At 40.6% G+C, this 16,953-nt stretch overlaps 1 protein-coding gene and 1 long non-coding RNA gene across 2 annotated transcripts in view; one reads left to right on the plus strand and one right to left on the minus strand.

Annotated features, from left to right (window-relative positions):
* The window catches only part of LOC133377171 (uncharacterized), a 319,888-nt gene that overhangs the window by 132,093 nt on the left and 170,842 nt on the right, over positions 1-16,953 (minus strand). The gene's annotated exons all lie outside the window — the stretch shown is intronic.
* Positions 745-1,861, plus strand: LOC133378319 (rhomboid-related protein 2-like). The gene has a single exon (XM_061613144.1). It carries the CDS (start codon positions 745-747, stop codon positions 1,561-1,563), a length of 819 nt encoding a protein of 272 aa, XP_061469128.1. The 3' UTR covers positions 1,564-1,861.

Here is a 16,953-nt window from a genome sequence, read left to right on the forward strand (position 1 = left end):
TTAAATAAGATAAAAATACGTAAAATACAGTTAATAATTCAAGGGGAAAACCAAAGAGGAAACCAGAGCCAGGTGATCTTAAATCATGGGCATGTACATATAGGCATAAGCAGTCCCTCAGGTACATTGGTCCAAGGCCATTTAGGGCTTTGAAGGTCAAAACCAGCACTTTGAATTGGGCATGGAAACAAATTAGGAGCCAGTAGAGTCAATTCAGTTAACATTCTGGCCTGTTAACATTATTTTTCTGTTACTCACATTGTTGCAAGCAATTTCCCCTAATATAATACATTTTTTCTGAGTTATTTCACTAATATGTGAATGTGTAGGCACACTTTCCACTAATATATGCATTTCTGTACACATTATTTCACTGGAGAACTGCATCACAGCATTCAGAGAAGCGTGAATTTTGAAGGACAGATGCATTTCGGTTCCATGTGGTAGCCTCATCACCAGTGCAGTAGCTTTTAGTTTCAACTCCTTAGTTCTTAACATCACAATATAAGTTACGCAACAGAATTCTTAGAATGAAGCCTACCATGATGACTAAACCAAGTTGTGCAATTTCTTAAGTATGCAAGCAGGAAATCGTTTATTTATTAAACAATCCCAATTTGGGACCAGCCGGCGGTGCAGGCTGTTGCTGCTGCGGTTGCCCCAAGTCAGGTGAATGTGCCATGTGTCAAGGGAGCCGGCTCCGAAAGCAGGGTGGAGCTTGGGCAGGAGTAGGCTGACTCTAACATGGAGTTTGAGCGACTGAACTTGGAGAGGGCTCCGGAGTCACAGGAGGAAGATGAGAGAAATGAAGGCAGAAACTGTGCGGCTTGTAGTAACTGCAACAACATCCATGACACGGTTTCTAAATGGATGCTTCCAGAAGAGGGCAGGGCGACCTACCTTGAAAGAGCCAACTGCATCCCACCACCTCTCTTCATCGTTGCCATCAGTGTAGCTGAGCTGGCTGTGTTCATTTATTATGCTGCTTTAAAACCCCAGAAACAGTGGATCACTCTAGACAACCAAATCTGGGAAAGCCCTCTTATTTACAGGTCTGACAAAAGGCAGGAAGCCTGGAGATTCTTGTCTTACATGCTTGTGCATGCTGGCATTGAACATATCTTAGGAAACCTTTTCCTGCAGCTTCTTTTGGGGATTCCCCTAGAAATGGTTCACAAAGGCCATAGAGTTGGATTGGTTTATATTTCAGGAGTGATTGGAGGTTCCTTGGCCAGCTCAATCTGTGATCCCCGCCAGGGTCTGGTAGGAGCATCAGGAGGAGTCTATGCTCTTATTGGAGGATACTTCATGAATGTTATAGTGAACTTCCAAGAAATGATTCTGTTGTTTGGAGTTGCCAGATTACTATTCATCTTCCTAATAGTTGGGACAGATGAAGGATTTGCTTTGTACAGGAGATTTTTTCCTCCTGTGGACGGGCCTGAGATATTCCTCCTTCCTTCAGTGTCTGAATGCCGCAGCTCTTCTCGCTGGTATATTTGGGACTGTTCCCAGGTGTTTTGCCTGCAGCCTTCTCATTCTTTTTCCTCTTTGGCGCATTAAGCAGGGTCAGAATTAAGCAAGGTCTGTGCTGGGCCACTTCAGGGACTTCTTTGGCAGATCTGTAAGGGGCTGCAACTAACATGGGAAGGAAAGCTGAGGGACGCTTTGCATGATCCAGGTTGCAGGAGAAAGTGGGTGTATGAGAAGACCTGAACTACCGCTCAGTGATAATGTGTGGGAAGATAGAACTTAACTTCCTCAGTGAGTCTATGGGTGAGCATCTGTAGTCTATGCAGCCCCACACAGGGAAGATGCATTCAAACTTGCCTCATTTGCCCTTGTAATGTGTATACGTTTTAAATTGTTTTAAATTGTGTTTTAAATTGTTTTTAAAAGACGTGTTTTTAAATTTGTATATTTGTTTTTAATGTTTTTAGTTATTGTAAACCGCCCAGAAAGCTTCGGCTATGGGGCGGTATATAAATACAATAAATAAATAAATAAATGTAATTCACGAATAAACTTCGGCTCAGTTTGAGCTGCAAGCACCTTGTGCCAGGCACTTGGGTTTGGCTTTGCATTTGTTTGATGCGAAGGCTTCCTAGACAACAGCACAACAACTGTAATAATGGCTGAATAAGGTACAGCTGATATGATCCCAGATGATCCTTATCATTTGCTTATCAAATGGAAAAATAATCTGGGTATGATTTCTTTTTCTTTTTAGGGCACATAACAATATAATCACTTGCTTATTAAAAGCTTTAGGACAGTTTGTCATACGTAATTTTGTTGTTGATTTTAACTAGTGTCTTATTACTTAATAAAATCAGAGGATGCAATTCTATACACATTTACCTGGGAGTAAGCTCCACTGAACTCAATGAAACCTACTTCTGAGTTGACATGCATGGACTCTAGTGAGCACCTCCAGGTCTTCCTCCCACCATTTGATATTTGACAAAAACCCTTGGCTGTAATCCTGAACTGGCATGACCCTAGAAATTTTGCCTCACCAAAAATCCATAGCATCTTTTCATTCCCGAAGTATCTTCCTATCCCATTACAACGTAATCCCTTTATAATCCAATCAACCTCTGTAGCATCATGTCAGCTCTTCCTGTCATCACTGTAACCTCATAATATTTCATTCTTGCCAATGAAGAATCCCAGCTTCCATGTCTAGAGATGCTGTAAATCCTACCCTTGACCCAGCTTAGTCAAGGATTCACCTCCAATTAGCATAACTGCATTAAAAAGATAAATTCCATATTCAGCACAAATTTATTTTAGAGAGAATGGAAATTAAATGTATGTATGTCATTTAATAACACGCAAAATGTAGAATACAACATATGAGCAGCATAGATTTTTACATGTCATATCTTTAGCAGAAACAAAGCAAAATCAGACTTTAATATAATTGTGAACATCATGGAAATGTAAACAACACATCATAATTTATATTTTCCTATTTCTGTATCTGAAATCTGTTATACCTTCCTAAAGGAACGCGTTTTACTGTTTGTCTTTATGCTGGGCAATTAAGCATACTGCACTAAATCATAAAGCAGACATAGCAAGCTGTTATATTCTCTTTGGAAACTAATCTGTAAATTACTCTTACAGAATTATTGGCTGTGATGAGCTTCTTTTCTTTAAATATTTAATTATTTACTATACTTTTATACTGCTTTTCAGACAAATATTGTTTATTATTGAGACACACTGAATGAGAAGCTAGGATTTTGCAAGCAAAATACCACATGTAGTCGTTGCTAACGGCCTGTGTGGGCTTTGTCCAGAATGCTAAGTTTTACATGTTGTACCTACAAGAAAGATACTTAGGTGAATAAAACTGACTGGTCTTTATGTATAATGTGTATTTTGATACTAAACAGGGAGCTCTATTTAATTGTTAATTGTGTTTTATAGAATGTGGAAATATTCTGGTGTTTTTTTGTATTTGCTGTTTATGATGTTTTAATTAACAGCATTTGATGTAGCGTGGAGGCTGAAGCTGGAGGAAGTTGACAGAAATCAGTGACCCAATAATTGCATGACAAGAAATGTCATTCAACCCACACTGGGCACTGCTGGATCCAAGCCACTGGAAATTAATTCTCTGTATTTTGACATGTTTGATTTGTCACCTATTTGCCATATTTTGTCAGGTTTCTAAACTGTTCTGGAGCCCTTTCCTGTTGTCTTAGTGACAAAGACCTATTCTCTCCCCCTCTTCCCCCCCCACTTCCTATATGTTATATTTTGTGGGGAACTTTTTGTTTGAATTTTTATTAATATTTTGGTAATGTGCCTAGAATGTTTTCAAGCTCAATATAAACTTGAGGTGCCTACCAAATGAAAGGAGCAGATATGGAAATGTGGCCATAAAGATGGCTGTAGCTATATGTGTAGTTTATTACAAGCTTCAATTTTCCTTCCCAGCATGCTTTGTCTACCTTTCCTTGCCATTAGCCCCTATTTTCTTCTGTCCTCTGTCCCTTGAGACCACTTTCACAGCTTCCCCCAGTTTTGCACTATTACTCAATTGTTTCCAGACATCAGCTGTGCTTACATTTGCTCAACCTTACATGTCCATGTTGTAATGAAAGGGCACTACATACTCCAGTGCTAATCCTGAAGGGCAGCCCAGTCACAAAATGCGTCTCTCTCTCTCTCTCTGCTTTCACCACCTATTTCTGTCTCACCTCTGGCATGGGTTTCCCACTGCCTTATGGTGGTTTCCACACAAGTAGGGAAAGAGTCCACTGAATTCTGAGTCTCTGGCTTAGCAACTTGTCGCCTCTCCTGCTCTCCCAGGCACCTTAACAACCAGTAGTGTAGCCCCAAACAATCTAAACCAGCAATTCCCATCGTGGGTGGTAGTGCCCCCCTGGGGGGCGTTACAGCCTTTCAGGGGGGCGTTGTTGTGACTACAAACTTTAGGGGGGTGTTTGGGTTCATTAGGGGGGTGTTGACATTTGGCGGTCTGATGTGACAGTTGAAGCATTTAAGTTTAATTTTATTTAATACACAAATCATTAATTTTTAAACTGTTTTGTCCCCAGTTAGAATGTATTTAATAGTCTCAATTCATGGAAATAACACTATAAATAGTGTGTGCTCTTTAGTAAAGAAATTCTGAATAGCGGCCAGTGTCATATCAAGGAATGGGGATATCAGCCACACCCCAGCACTAGGTAATGTTCCGATGCTGTCTTGAGGGATGTTGGAACCAATCAAGAGAGAGTGTTTGATAAGCTGAGTGTGTTGGTGGAGGGCGCATTCTTCCAATGGATGAGTGCTGTGTGCAAACGGGTGACACAGACAGTCAGTTATTCACTGGTTTTCTTCAGGAATGGGACACACTCGCTACCCGTTGTTTCTGTGATGTTTACTTTTCTGTAACTATGTATGTATATTAATAAATCATACTAAGAATTCAACGTGTAATCTAAGTGCAATAAAAAGGCATGATAAAAACAATCAGTAATAATCACTAAAATACCTTTTATGCATTACTCATATTTTAAGGGAAGAATAGGAAGCATTGGCATATACATAATCTGAGGGGGGCGTTGGGCACAAAAAGATTTTGCAAGGGGGCGTTGGGCACAAAAAGATTTTGCAAAGGGGCGTTGGATCGAAAAAGGTTGGGTAACGCTGATCTAAACTTTGTGGGAGGGCAACCAATCTTTGAGTATATCCAGAAACCAATACAGCCAGAAACTGAATTCAGCACTTTATTCAAAAGGAGAATATGTAATACGGAAGAGGGGAAGAAATAGCGAGTAAGCCAACTAAAACTGGGAGGAGGGGAACACTATACCAGAATGTTGGTCTAACTATTCCTACACTAGTCCAAACTTACACTGGAAAACTTACTCTCAAAGGTCACAATTGGAAGTGGCAGCTTCAAGGATTAGTTGCAGTTTGGGGAAAATCAAGAGCAACAAAGGACAGTTTGGCAACAGGTATTCTTAAAGTCCTTTGGTCCAGGTGGATGCTGACTGATATGTTGTCCAGCCAATCATAAGCAGGGTTGGTGCCAAAGGGGAGCAAGGGGGGCAAGTGCTTCCCCAAACCAGGAGTTGGCTCCCCCACCAAGTATATTTCACCCACTTAGAAATATACTTTGCCTCGTCTGTGCCTCCCGCCCCCGACATTTTTTCTGGTGTCTTTTTTTTCTTCTCGTGCCATTGCTGGTCACAAGGCAGTCACCTATCTAGGAAAATGCCCAGGAGCTAGGGGATGGAGCAAGCAGGGTGACGGAAGGTAGGGGCTGCCAACATGCGACCCTTTCCTCTGGGGGTGTCTTGGAAACTTGGTGGGAAGAATGCCCCCCCTCTGCTTATACATGATGGAGGGTTGGGTAATCTTAAAGCAACAGGCTGGGAGGACTATGCCACACATGTTAATTGTTTATACTTTGCCATCAGGCATCATAGCCTGTGCGGTAGCCACATATGTCATGTAACACGTAAAATGGAGTCCCACAACATTTTTTTTAAAGCCACTTCTTGGGCAGGATTTTGAGCAACAAATCAGCATGGAGACAGGGCATATAACGCTCCCCCTGACCATTGTTTCTTTGCTCCAGTGGCTTGGGCCATCACTCAGTAATAGAGCATATACTTTGCATGCAAAAGGCATCTCCAAGGAGGGCTGGGAATGTCCCCTGTCTGCAACCCTGAAGAATTGCTGCCAGTGAGCGCAGACCATACAGAGCTAGTAGGACCAGTGGCCTGATTTAATATAAGGGAAGCTTCATGTGTTTATACATATTATTCCACAACGTACCTTTGCCCATTTTCTTGTAGGTATAAAAGTTGCTTGGGAGTGGCAGAATGGAGACACTGGGGATAGGGAAATTTTGCCAAAGCTGCTTTCCTTTTCTTTTTTGCATATATTGTATAATTAGCCCCTCTTCTTAGTGTAAGGTGCTTTGGATAGGCAATGACCCTTCATAGTCCTCTCTATCATGACTGTATTAATCTCAAACCATTTTGTACACAATCTGAATTTCAGGCATGATGTGAGCAGCATTATTTTATGCGCAGTTAATTGCTAGAACCATTCCCTATTATAACTGTCAGCCAATCTGTACCAAGAAAATGTATTCATTTAATCACTGAATGGAAGCCAGTATATCCACTAAAATGAAGCATTGCTTTCAGTCACTGGTACATTAAATGGAGATATTAATTAGACTGTAACCAATGGATCAGTGTTTGTCAGGTTTTAGAATTATCACAAACTGCAAAGATGTTAAGTGTTTGGAAAACGTTGAGGTTAAATGGTAGCCATATGCCAACAATGAAAGTAGACTTCCAAAAACTTTATGCATTAAAGTTTTAGTTTTAGTTATTAACAAATAATCAAAAGGTAACATTTTAGGAACAATAATATTTTTTGCATAATTTACTTAAATTTTTATTCATTATAATTATTCTAATAAAGACAGAATTCAGACATGCCCTTATCCATTTAAAATCCCCAAGGTAAATATTTTCTCTAGAAGTTAATAATTATTAGCATATATTCAAAAATGAGGTTCTGTAATCAGTTTTGAGTACACTAAATTCAGTGTAGGCAATTGTTTATTGCATATTTTAATAGCGCTTGTATCCCACACTTCTTCCAAGATATCTGGTTAATGTACATAGAGGTTATTTCATCGCAGTCTTACATCAATCCTGCCAGGTATGTTTAGGCTGAGGGGTAGTGACTTAGGGCAGGCCCGCCCAGTAAGCTTCATGCCAATGAGGAATTTGAACCTACCATACCCATCCTATGCATGTCTACCCAGAAGTATGTCCCACTGAATTCAATGAGGCTTACTCCCAGGAAAGAGGTACAGGACTACAGCCTTAGAATCCCCAGTTTAATATAAGGACACTGTTTTCTTCACATATGCTAGGTTACACTGTACTGTAACCTGATTGCCTATAACAGCTATGTGACAGGTAGAAATTTAACAGATGCAACCTGCCCCATCACTATGAGGCAGGGGAGTACTCCCACTTTCAAAACATTTATCTTTGTTATAAATGATGCCTTGCAAAAGTATTCAGACCCCTCACCAATGCTCTCATATTACTGAATTACAAATGGTACACTGTAATTTTGTTCTGTATGATATTTTATTTTGAAACACTGAAACTCAAAATCAATTATTGTAAGGTGGCATTGGTTTTATGTTGAGAACTGTTTGTAAGAAACATTAAAAACTGAAACATGTTGCTTGCATAAGTATTCAACCCCTGTGCCATGGAAGCTCCCAGTTTATACAGATGTAAGAAATTGCCCTATCGAGGACACAATTACCTTACCATTGGCCTCCACATGTGAACCATTAAAGTGGCTGTCACACTGTCAGGATAAAACCCCCACTGTTGAAGGATCATTGGTCACGCTATGGATCTGAAGGAAAATGAAGTGAGAGATAATGTAATGTAATACAAATGCATAGATTAGGAAAAGGGTACAAAATAATATCCAAGTGTTTGGAAATCCCAGTGAGCACAGTTGGATCAATTATCAGGAAGTGGAAGCTGTATCACACCACCCAAGCACTGCCAAGAAAAGGCCATCCCTCAAAACTCAGTGCTCGAACAAGGAGACTTCTGAGAGAAGCCACAGAGAGGCCAACAATCACTTTGAAGGAGCTACAGAGTTCAGTGGCTGAGAGTTGAGAAATGGTGCACCAGTCAACCATATCAAGCACTCTGCATAATACTGGCCTGTATGGGAGGGTGGCAAGGAAGAAGCCATTACTCAAAAAGTACCATCCGAAAGCACGTCTGGAGTTTGCCAGAAAGTATATGAGTGCTCCAGCTGTGATGTGGGGAAAAGTTTTGTGGTCAAACGAGACCAAGAAAGAGCTTTCTGGCCAAAACTCAAAGTGCTATGTGTGACGCAAACCAAACACTGCCCTCAAGACACAGCATCCCTACAGTGAAGTATGGCAGAATCATGCTGTGGGCATGCTTCTCATCAGCAGGGACTGGGCATCTTGTTAAAACTGAAGGAAGAATGGATGGAGCAAAATACAGAGAAATACTGCAAGAGAACCTGTTTCAGTCCACTAAAAAACTGAAGCTTAGGAGGAAATTCACTTTTCAGCAGGACAATGATCCCAAGCACAAGACCAAAGCAACATTGGAGAGGCTCAAGAGCAGAAAGGTGAATGTCCTACAGTGGCCCAGTCAAAGTCCTGATCTCAATCCCATTGAGAATCTGTGGCGCTTTTTGAAAATTGTGATCCACAAGTGACATCTAACCAACCTGAATGACCTGGAGCAAATCCGCCAAGAAGAATGGGCCAAAATCTCTCCGACGCTATGTGCAAAGCTGGTACATACCTATCCCAAAAGATGTAAAGCTGTTATTGCAGCGAAAGGTGGCTCTACCAAATATTAATGTATGAGGGTTGAATACTTATGCAAGCAACATGTTTCAGTTTTTATGTGTTTTACAAACATTTCCCAACATAAAACCAATGTCACCTTACAATAATTGATGTTGGGTTTCAGTGTTTCAAAATAAAATATCATACAGAGTGAAACTGCAATGTACCATTTGTAATTCAGTAATATGAGACGATTGGTTAGGGGTCTGATTACTTTTGCAATGCACTGTATGTATAATCTCCCAGGAAGAAGAATTCTCTTCAGTTCAGGATGGCTTGTGGCCTTTGACACTTGTGGTTCTGTGTGAATTGCAACCTGCCATAAGCTGCAATCATATTACACACTTACCAGGGAGTAAGCCCCATTGAACACAGTGGGACTTAGTTCAGATAAAATATGCAAAGGCTTGTGCTGTTATTTAAAAGTTAGTGTTGCCCATGCGTAGCAACATATGCAATCACAAAGCAAGACATTTGTTTTGTTACTGATTTACAGATATATGTTTATTATTGGGCTCATTTTATTGAAACTGGAACCATATTTTAACTACGCTCCTCTCCTCTCTCTCAACTAATCCCAAAAGAACTTTTTAAAAGCTTTTTTACCCAATTGCTATTACAATGGGGGGGGTTTAATTTTTCCTTGTGGTGCTGGTACTACACAGATATGAGCGCCATGGGATCCATAAAAATGCTATTTACCACAATTAGCAGATGAGTGATGAAACAGTAGTGACAGACTGTAGTAGCCTTGCTTCTCCAGCCAGTCAACACCCCTGGCTGCTAGAGTTATATGGATCATTAATTATTCTATGCGCGCTGTCCCTGGGCCTTCTGCTCAGTTCTCCTGGTCAATTTCTTTTAAACTTTAAATACTTCCATGATTGATTAAAGTATAACACAGAAAAAAGCTGGTCCTTGTCCTGTGATTTCTTCCTTGGAAGCGCTGTGACTACTTCGGTGTATGGCAAATAGGTGTTTGCTGCAATAAATTTTTCATTTGCTGTTAATGCATATTACCTAGAATATCACCTACATGGTTCATGTATAACAATCCATCTAAAATGCATTCTCTAATATATTTTAGTTCTGAGTTTGTGGCACAATAATACAAAGTAACTGGGTTGTATCCAAAGGTTTCCTTCCTCCAACAAAGGAAGTATTCTGTCAATGGAAACTCTTTCCATGGAAGAAAGGGAAACTTTGTATTCAATCCAAAGCTTTAATACAGATGTAATTCGAGATGGGATCTGTTGGCCAGTGCCACTTTGAAAGCATTCTGTTTACCTCACAGGCGGTATCGATTTGACTTCATTATTTGTCCACTATCTATTGCATTTACCAGTCTGATTTTTCTCTCTACCAAAAAACTTCAATATTAATATCAATACCTTGAAAGGAAATGTCAATAAATGAAAAGAATTATCAAAATTTTGAATGGAAATATTACTATTTTAAAAATATTGATAAAGGAAAGGACAACAGTCCTCTGTGACTGAAGCTGGTCAGTTTTTACATTAGCAAGCACAGAATGGATGTTTTACTTCTGGAAAGGAGGAAAACAGCTTTCAGTGCCCCACCTCCTCCTCAGCAAGCCTAGAGTCCTTAATGTGGGTGAGTCTCTCTAGTCTCTAGGCTTGCCTTTTAATCATTTAACAGGTTAGCACTACAGAGATTAGAAGGCAAGGGTAGAGAGTCTCACCCATGAGGAGGACTAGAGACTCACTTTTGCTAGGGTTTCCTTTTAATCTCTATTACAGGCTTGGTTAGCTTCCTCCTGTTTGGAGCTTGAATTATTTGAGGGGGGCTGGCAGACAGAGCGAGAGCGAGCGAGAGAGCTGCACTGCTGTCAATAAAAGAACAATATATTTGGGGGGGAATCTGGAGAAAGCCACTGAAGTTCAGAGCAAACGGGATCGCTCCACAAAGATGGGGCATATGCAGACCACTGAAAAGTCTGGACTTAAATCTGAATTCAGCAAGATTTTCACCCACCCCTAGATGTAATGCATAACCAGGATCCAGTGAAATGTAGCATTAATATATTTAGGCACTGAGGTCTGAGATCCTAAACAGTGTGGTGGTGGGGAGGTGCTTACCTGATCTCCCAGCAGCTGAGTCACTGTTTATTGGGAAGGGGAAGAATAAGGCGATAATGAGGTTCACGCAGTCATTCGCACCATTCCGCCCTCTCTACTGCCTTGCCTCTCCCGCTCTCCTGCTCAGTAACAAGCAATAATTCACTTGTCGGGAGATCAGGTAAGTGCCTCCATCACACTCTACCATCCACTACTGATTCCAACTACATATTGCTACCTCCACATTTCACTGTGGCTCTGGCTATGAATTACATCTGAGTATCTAAAATCATGCTTGAAAATTAGCCACAAAGTAGGATGTGAAGCAGTGATTTGAAGTAATAAAGGCCACTGGGTTACTATACTGGCTTTTTAGTGTCTTTTTGTGTGTTTACAGTAGTAGTTAATTGTTGTCAAGCTGAACCATTATCTAGTCATCAGCCATTCTCAGCAGTCATATCCTTTAGTTGTCGTCACTTATGATTACTGTTCACTTTGCACCTCTTTACATAACTCCCACTTGGTTTGAAATTATACCCAAGAGTACTCAATAACCTGCTTTCCACAGGTAATTAAATCATCATCATCATTTCTCAGCAGCTTCTTAAAACGCAGAAATTCACAATGCAGACTTCAGTCGCTACTAATGAAAAATGTTAACTCTTTGGCAGGAAAATAGAAGAAGGTACATATGGTTCAGAGACAGTGTGAGACTGAAAAAGACTAACAATGGAAAAGTGATAAACATACAGAGTGACTTCCAGGGATTCCATGTTGCTAAGTCAGTGAAGTTAAGAAAGTAGTACAATTCTACTGCATGCATTACAAAATACATGAATAGCAACCTGGAGATTAAAGAAGAAGACAGTGTCCCTTGTTTCCATGTTTTGTTATGCGAAACCATGGCATAGTGCAAACATGCACACTCCCAGAGGGATGCTCCTTCCCAGTCATTTTGCCTCTGTGTTGCACTAAGCCATGATTTGGTTGGTTCAGTGTGTCATACAAACCCAGACTTCTCCCAGACAAACCAGGAACTGTAAACCAAAAGACAACTTGGTTACAGCTCATGGTTACTCTGGAGAGAGCTAACCATGAGCTTGTGTTGGGATGATATGCTAAGCCAAACCACAGCTTAGCTCGTAACCAAAGAAGTATAAAGCTGCTACTATCTTCTCTCTGGGAACCCACATGTTTTTTCATTTGTTCAAAGCCATGGTTTAGCATAGTGTGGCATGAAAACTTGGTCAGTGATATTCATCTCTCAGGTACTGTTTCCAAATCTCAGAACCTGATCATGCAGTACTGAACCACCTATTTCTAATTCCATAACGCAGTCATTGCACTCTTTCTTGGTTATTATTGGTAATTAGAAAGTGTCCAATTTGAGCTGCTAAAGAATGTTTAATTCCAAATGCTAAAGGCCACCTCTTTTTCAGAAACTAAAGAGGGAGACTGCAAATGTTTCATCATCTTTTTTTATTGGAGTCCTTTTCTCCTGGGCCCCTCCATGGAGACACATGGAGTAGAATCACAGCCGCTGGCCCCATCACTCCCCTGCATGCAGCTGCTATCCACACCCCTGACTTCCATGCATTGGAAAGAATGGAAGAAAATACTCTTTATGAATACCGCTGAATCAATGGTTGTGAAAAGATTTCCAACTGTAAGTACAAGGCCTGCATACATACAGTTATATCCACATGAAGTTGGCAGGGAGAGGCAGCTGGTGATCCCACTCCCCTCCATGCACTGACTGAGAAGATGGCTTATAAATTCAATATTTGGATACCTGATTTCACATAAACATATGAGTACTTGAACAAATATGGAAACTGTATGAAAGTTCTCTACTATGGTTGATGTACTCCATTCTTCTCACTCATCTCCTAAAAACAAGCTGAAGAACAGATATAGCCTAAGGACTCTCAAACTATGGTCTGTGAGTCACCAGTGGTCCAGCGGTCCACCTGGAAGATGAGCAGGATAGACCAGAATTGACAGGGTAAGGAGGCACTCGAAAGTCCTTTGAAAGGAGAGGAGAGGATTACCAACATTAGGAGGCTAGAATTAAGAAGTTTAGCCTTGATTCAACAAAAATCATACAGCATCGAGTACAGTGCATTGCCTGCTACAACAGGCAGAAAAATCATTGTGGTCCATCAAGACCTTGAGCAATTTTCAAGTGGCCCATAGAGGGGAATGTTTGGGGACCACTGATCAACCCCAATGAAGAACACTCTCTCAATAGTCTCCATGAGAGTTAAAGAAAGCACTCTATTTAGTTTTACTTCAGGAAGAAAGGGTATCCATGCAAGAGATTCTCCATAACTGTCCAAACAAAGGGCACCACATCATAAGCCCATTGAAATTGGAAATGTATGTTATGGAACAAAAGGGCTAGGAAGAAAACTGGATACCAAAGAGCTGTAAGGAGTGTATAAACAGATGGTCTGAAATCATTGCCAACCTTGTGTCTCAATGATGGAGGAATAGCATTTGAACCCCAGTGGAGTCACAGCATATGGAACTGAGTTCTGCATGGTAGAACCACAATTAATTGCCTTTTCCAGAAAAGGAAAGCCAAGAGAAGGCACCAAAGTCCTTCTGTGAAACATCGCTTCTATGAATAGTTTTTCTAAATTCTCCAAAGTACTCAGTTAAAAACATGAACAGTAAGGCTCTTTAGCCCCTTTCTTTCAGGTGGGAACAAAGGCTTCAGCAGAACCTTCCTCTTATTATGCACCTGTCAGAAGAGAGCAATCTTCAGGATTGAGGGCTATAATGAGAGCCAGATGGGAAGCCAGCTGCCTATCCCTAAAGTAAACTTTGTAACAAGACATATGTGTTGGGGCCAAACTAAATAAGATGCCATTCCCAAAGTTAGCATCTGTATGGCTTTTTAACAGGAAGCTGCAGGTATGGAGGTCCTGATTCAGATCAGGACTCTGGTATGAAGGATAGGATACTTCCTCATCCATGCCTGCAATTTAATTTAAAAAAAACAATTCATACACTTTTTAATTATGTGAATGATGGTGTGTCTAATTTGGTCCCTTAAGCTGTTTTCAAACATGGGGTTTATTGCATTAGTTTAACGGATTAAAATGGTAGTGCCTTTTGCATTAACAGTACCTGTTGCATTAAGGAACTGTGGCTTTTTGGCCGATATGCCAGCATTTCGCACACCTGTCTTTCACATGGCTGCAATGAATGTCTTGTTTTCATCCCTCACCCATTATACACATGTGCACTGTAGTTCCCCATCGTGTAGGAGGTCTCTCGTCTCATTGCAATGCAACCCCTCCCATTTTAGCACCTGACTTTTTAAAAAGTTGTGTAATGCAATGTGGTGTAGTGGTTAAGGTGTTGGACTACAACCTGGGAGACCAGGGTTTAAATCCCCACACAGCCATGAAGCTGACTGGGTGACCTTGGGCCAGTCACTGCCTCTCAGCCTCAGAGGAAGGTAACGGTAACCCACCTCTGAATACAGCTTACGGTGAAAACCCTATTCATAGGATCACCATAACATGAAGGCAGTCCATTTCCATTTAATGCTTGCTGCTACCCTCACCTACACCGGAATACCGGCACAATTTTCATCAGGCCAAAAAAAAAAAAAAAGCACACCTAAAGGTGGGAATGCACTGCATGCTAAGATACCTGTCACATGATTGGCTGCAGCTAGCAAAAAACTCCCATGATTTTCTGTGTTCCCAAACTTGCAAACAGATTATTTCTGGTATTATTTTATCATGAAAGTTAGCACAAAATTTGCACTATATTCCTCTAGAATTCCAGAACTAGCATGTACATTGTGTGAAATATCAAATATAATGTGCAAATTACATGGTAAGAAATTGTCAGAATAACAGAATAAAGTGCAGAGTGAAAACAACCTTAGTCTGTCACAAACATCATTAATGAAAAAATATATTTACTCCTATTCCATGCTTCAAAATTCATAATGAAATCTGCTTCTCTAATTCCCCCTTCTCATGATCCACTCCAGGATCAGAGTTCAGTCAACTCCTGGAGGGAAGTGGAATCATGACGGAAAGCTTTGCCTCTGGCTTCTATTGATTGAGTGAAACATAACAATGACCGTCCATGAAGATATGGGCATATGGCCTACATTTACCATCAGAAGCTCTGCTACAACAATGCTTCCTGATCATGCACACCTACTTATGTGTGAACAGTTGAACATGTAAACATGTAGGGCCTGTTCTTATGTTTTGCCTAATGCATGGATGCTAGATGATAGGGCCATTGGTTGCACATAATTTAAGGGTGTGGCTAGCAGTGACAATTGCACTCCCCTCTAAAGACTGAATATATGGATGGGAGCCTGAGACAAGGGCTTTGGTCGCTTTGGGTTGTATTTAATGATGCCCTTCTTAGAGCAGACCCATTGAAACAAATGAACCTAAGTTAAAGCATGTCTATGAACTTCAACAGGTTTACTCTGAGTAGGGCCTGCACTGCATACTACCCTTTAAGTTTAAAGGTTTGGATTCATAATTGGCTACTATAAGCAGCAAAGGCACATGTTTATGTTGTATCGTACAAACCTGTAAGTGGCACACCCACAAGTACTTAGCATAAACTCTACATTTAAAGTGTAAACAAAAAAATCCTGCTGGCATTTTACTGAAAGCCCAGACAGGCTTGATTATGTAAAGCACTTGCTTTTCTGTCTGACTTAGATGTACATAGAAGAAAAGTATATATTCTCTACAATGTACAAAACATTCATTTGGGTAAAGAGTACTTCCACAATAAACACAATTTTTGAATATATAAGGTATCATTAATTACAGCACATGAGAATGATTTTTAAAACCATACTACCTGTTCATTTATTTTCAAGTTTTAATGCTTCTTCATATTCTGTTTTGATATGTATCTGATTTCAGACTATGGTTGTACATTATTATTTCCTCAACATTTTAAGTGTGCCCCTCTTCCTTGAGGTGGTCATGATCCCTCTCTGGGGTTGCCAGGTTCAGGACCTGAGACTGATCCTGTATCTTTAGGAGAAGAGACAGTCAGCCAAATGCAGGTGTTCTTGCAACACTGTAATGGGAAAAACCACAAGGTGGAATTCTTCCTCCCCCCTGCACAACTTTTAAAGACACAGAAGACCTCTTGGAGGCTGGGCCTGGCCTCCAAGAGGTCTTTTGCATCTTTAAAAGTTGTGCAGGGGGAGGGAAAATTCCACTTTGTGGTTTTTCCCATTATAGTGTTGCAAGAACACTGGCACTTGGCTGACTTTCTTTTCTCCTAAAGATACAGGATCAGTCTCAGGGATTGAACCTGGCAACCCTATGTGAGGAGGATGACCATTATTACCATACATTTCTCTGGGGAGCACAACGTAACAGCTGTCACTTACAGTCACCATAGCAACACTTCTATAACCACACTGAATTCGGTCAACAGGGAAACACACACAGACGAGCTGCTTATAATATAATTTGCAACATAGTGTAAAGGATTTTCATTCAGGCCATCACATTTCTCTATTTCCATCCCATCCTCTCTCCTCATTCCAACTCCTTTCCTGTTTCAGTTCAAACTAACGCTCTCAAGCCTAGCACAGCTTGGAAATGCAGTGAGTGATGTTGCTATGGGAAAACCAAATAATCCCTTTATGCTGAAGCACAGTGCATTCTGCTCTAAATTAGCAAAGAAAATTCTGCTAGCAAGGAAATTCTGCTTATTTTTTCTCCATCATCTGTCCCAATATATACTGTCTGTCCTCCATCTGCCGACTTCCTTTTCCTTTAGATTTGGACAATATAACACAAGGCATTTTAAAGCAGGTAATAGTGCCACTGCTAAATGCACAGTAGTACTCCTAGTACAGTTATTAATCCAGGAAGTACTAGGAATACTAGTTGAAATGTATCAGTTGGCTCACTGTCTGATGCATCATCTTGCCATACTACT

Source organism: Rhineura floridana, chromosome 2, assembly GCF_030035675.1.
Source record: "Rhineura floridana isolate rRhiFlo1 chromosome 2, rRhiFlo1.hap2, whole genome shotgun sequence".
In the NCBI taxonomy this organism is placed as follows: domain Eukaryota; kingdom Metazoa; phylum Chordata; class Lepidosauria; order Squamata; family Rhineuridae; genus Rhineura; species Rhineura floridana.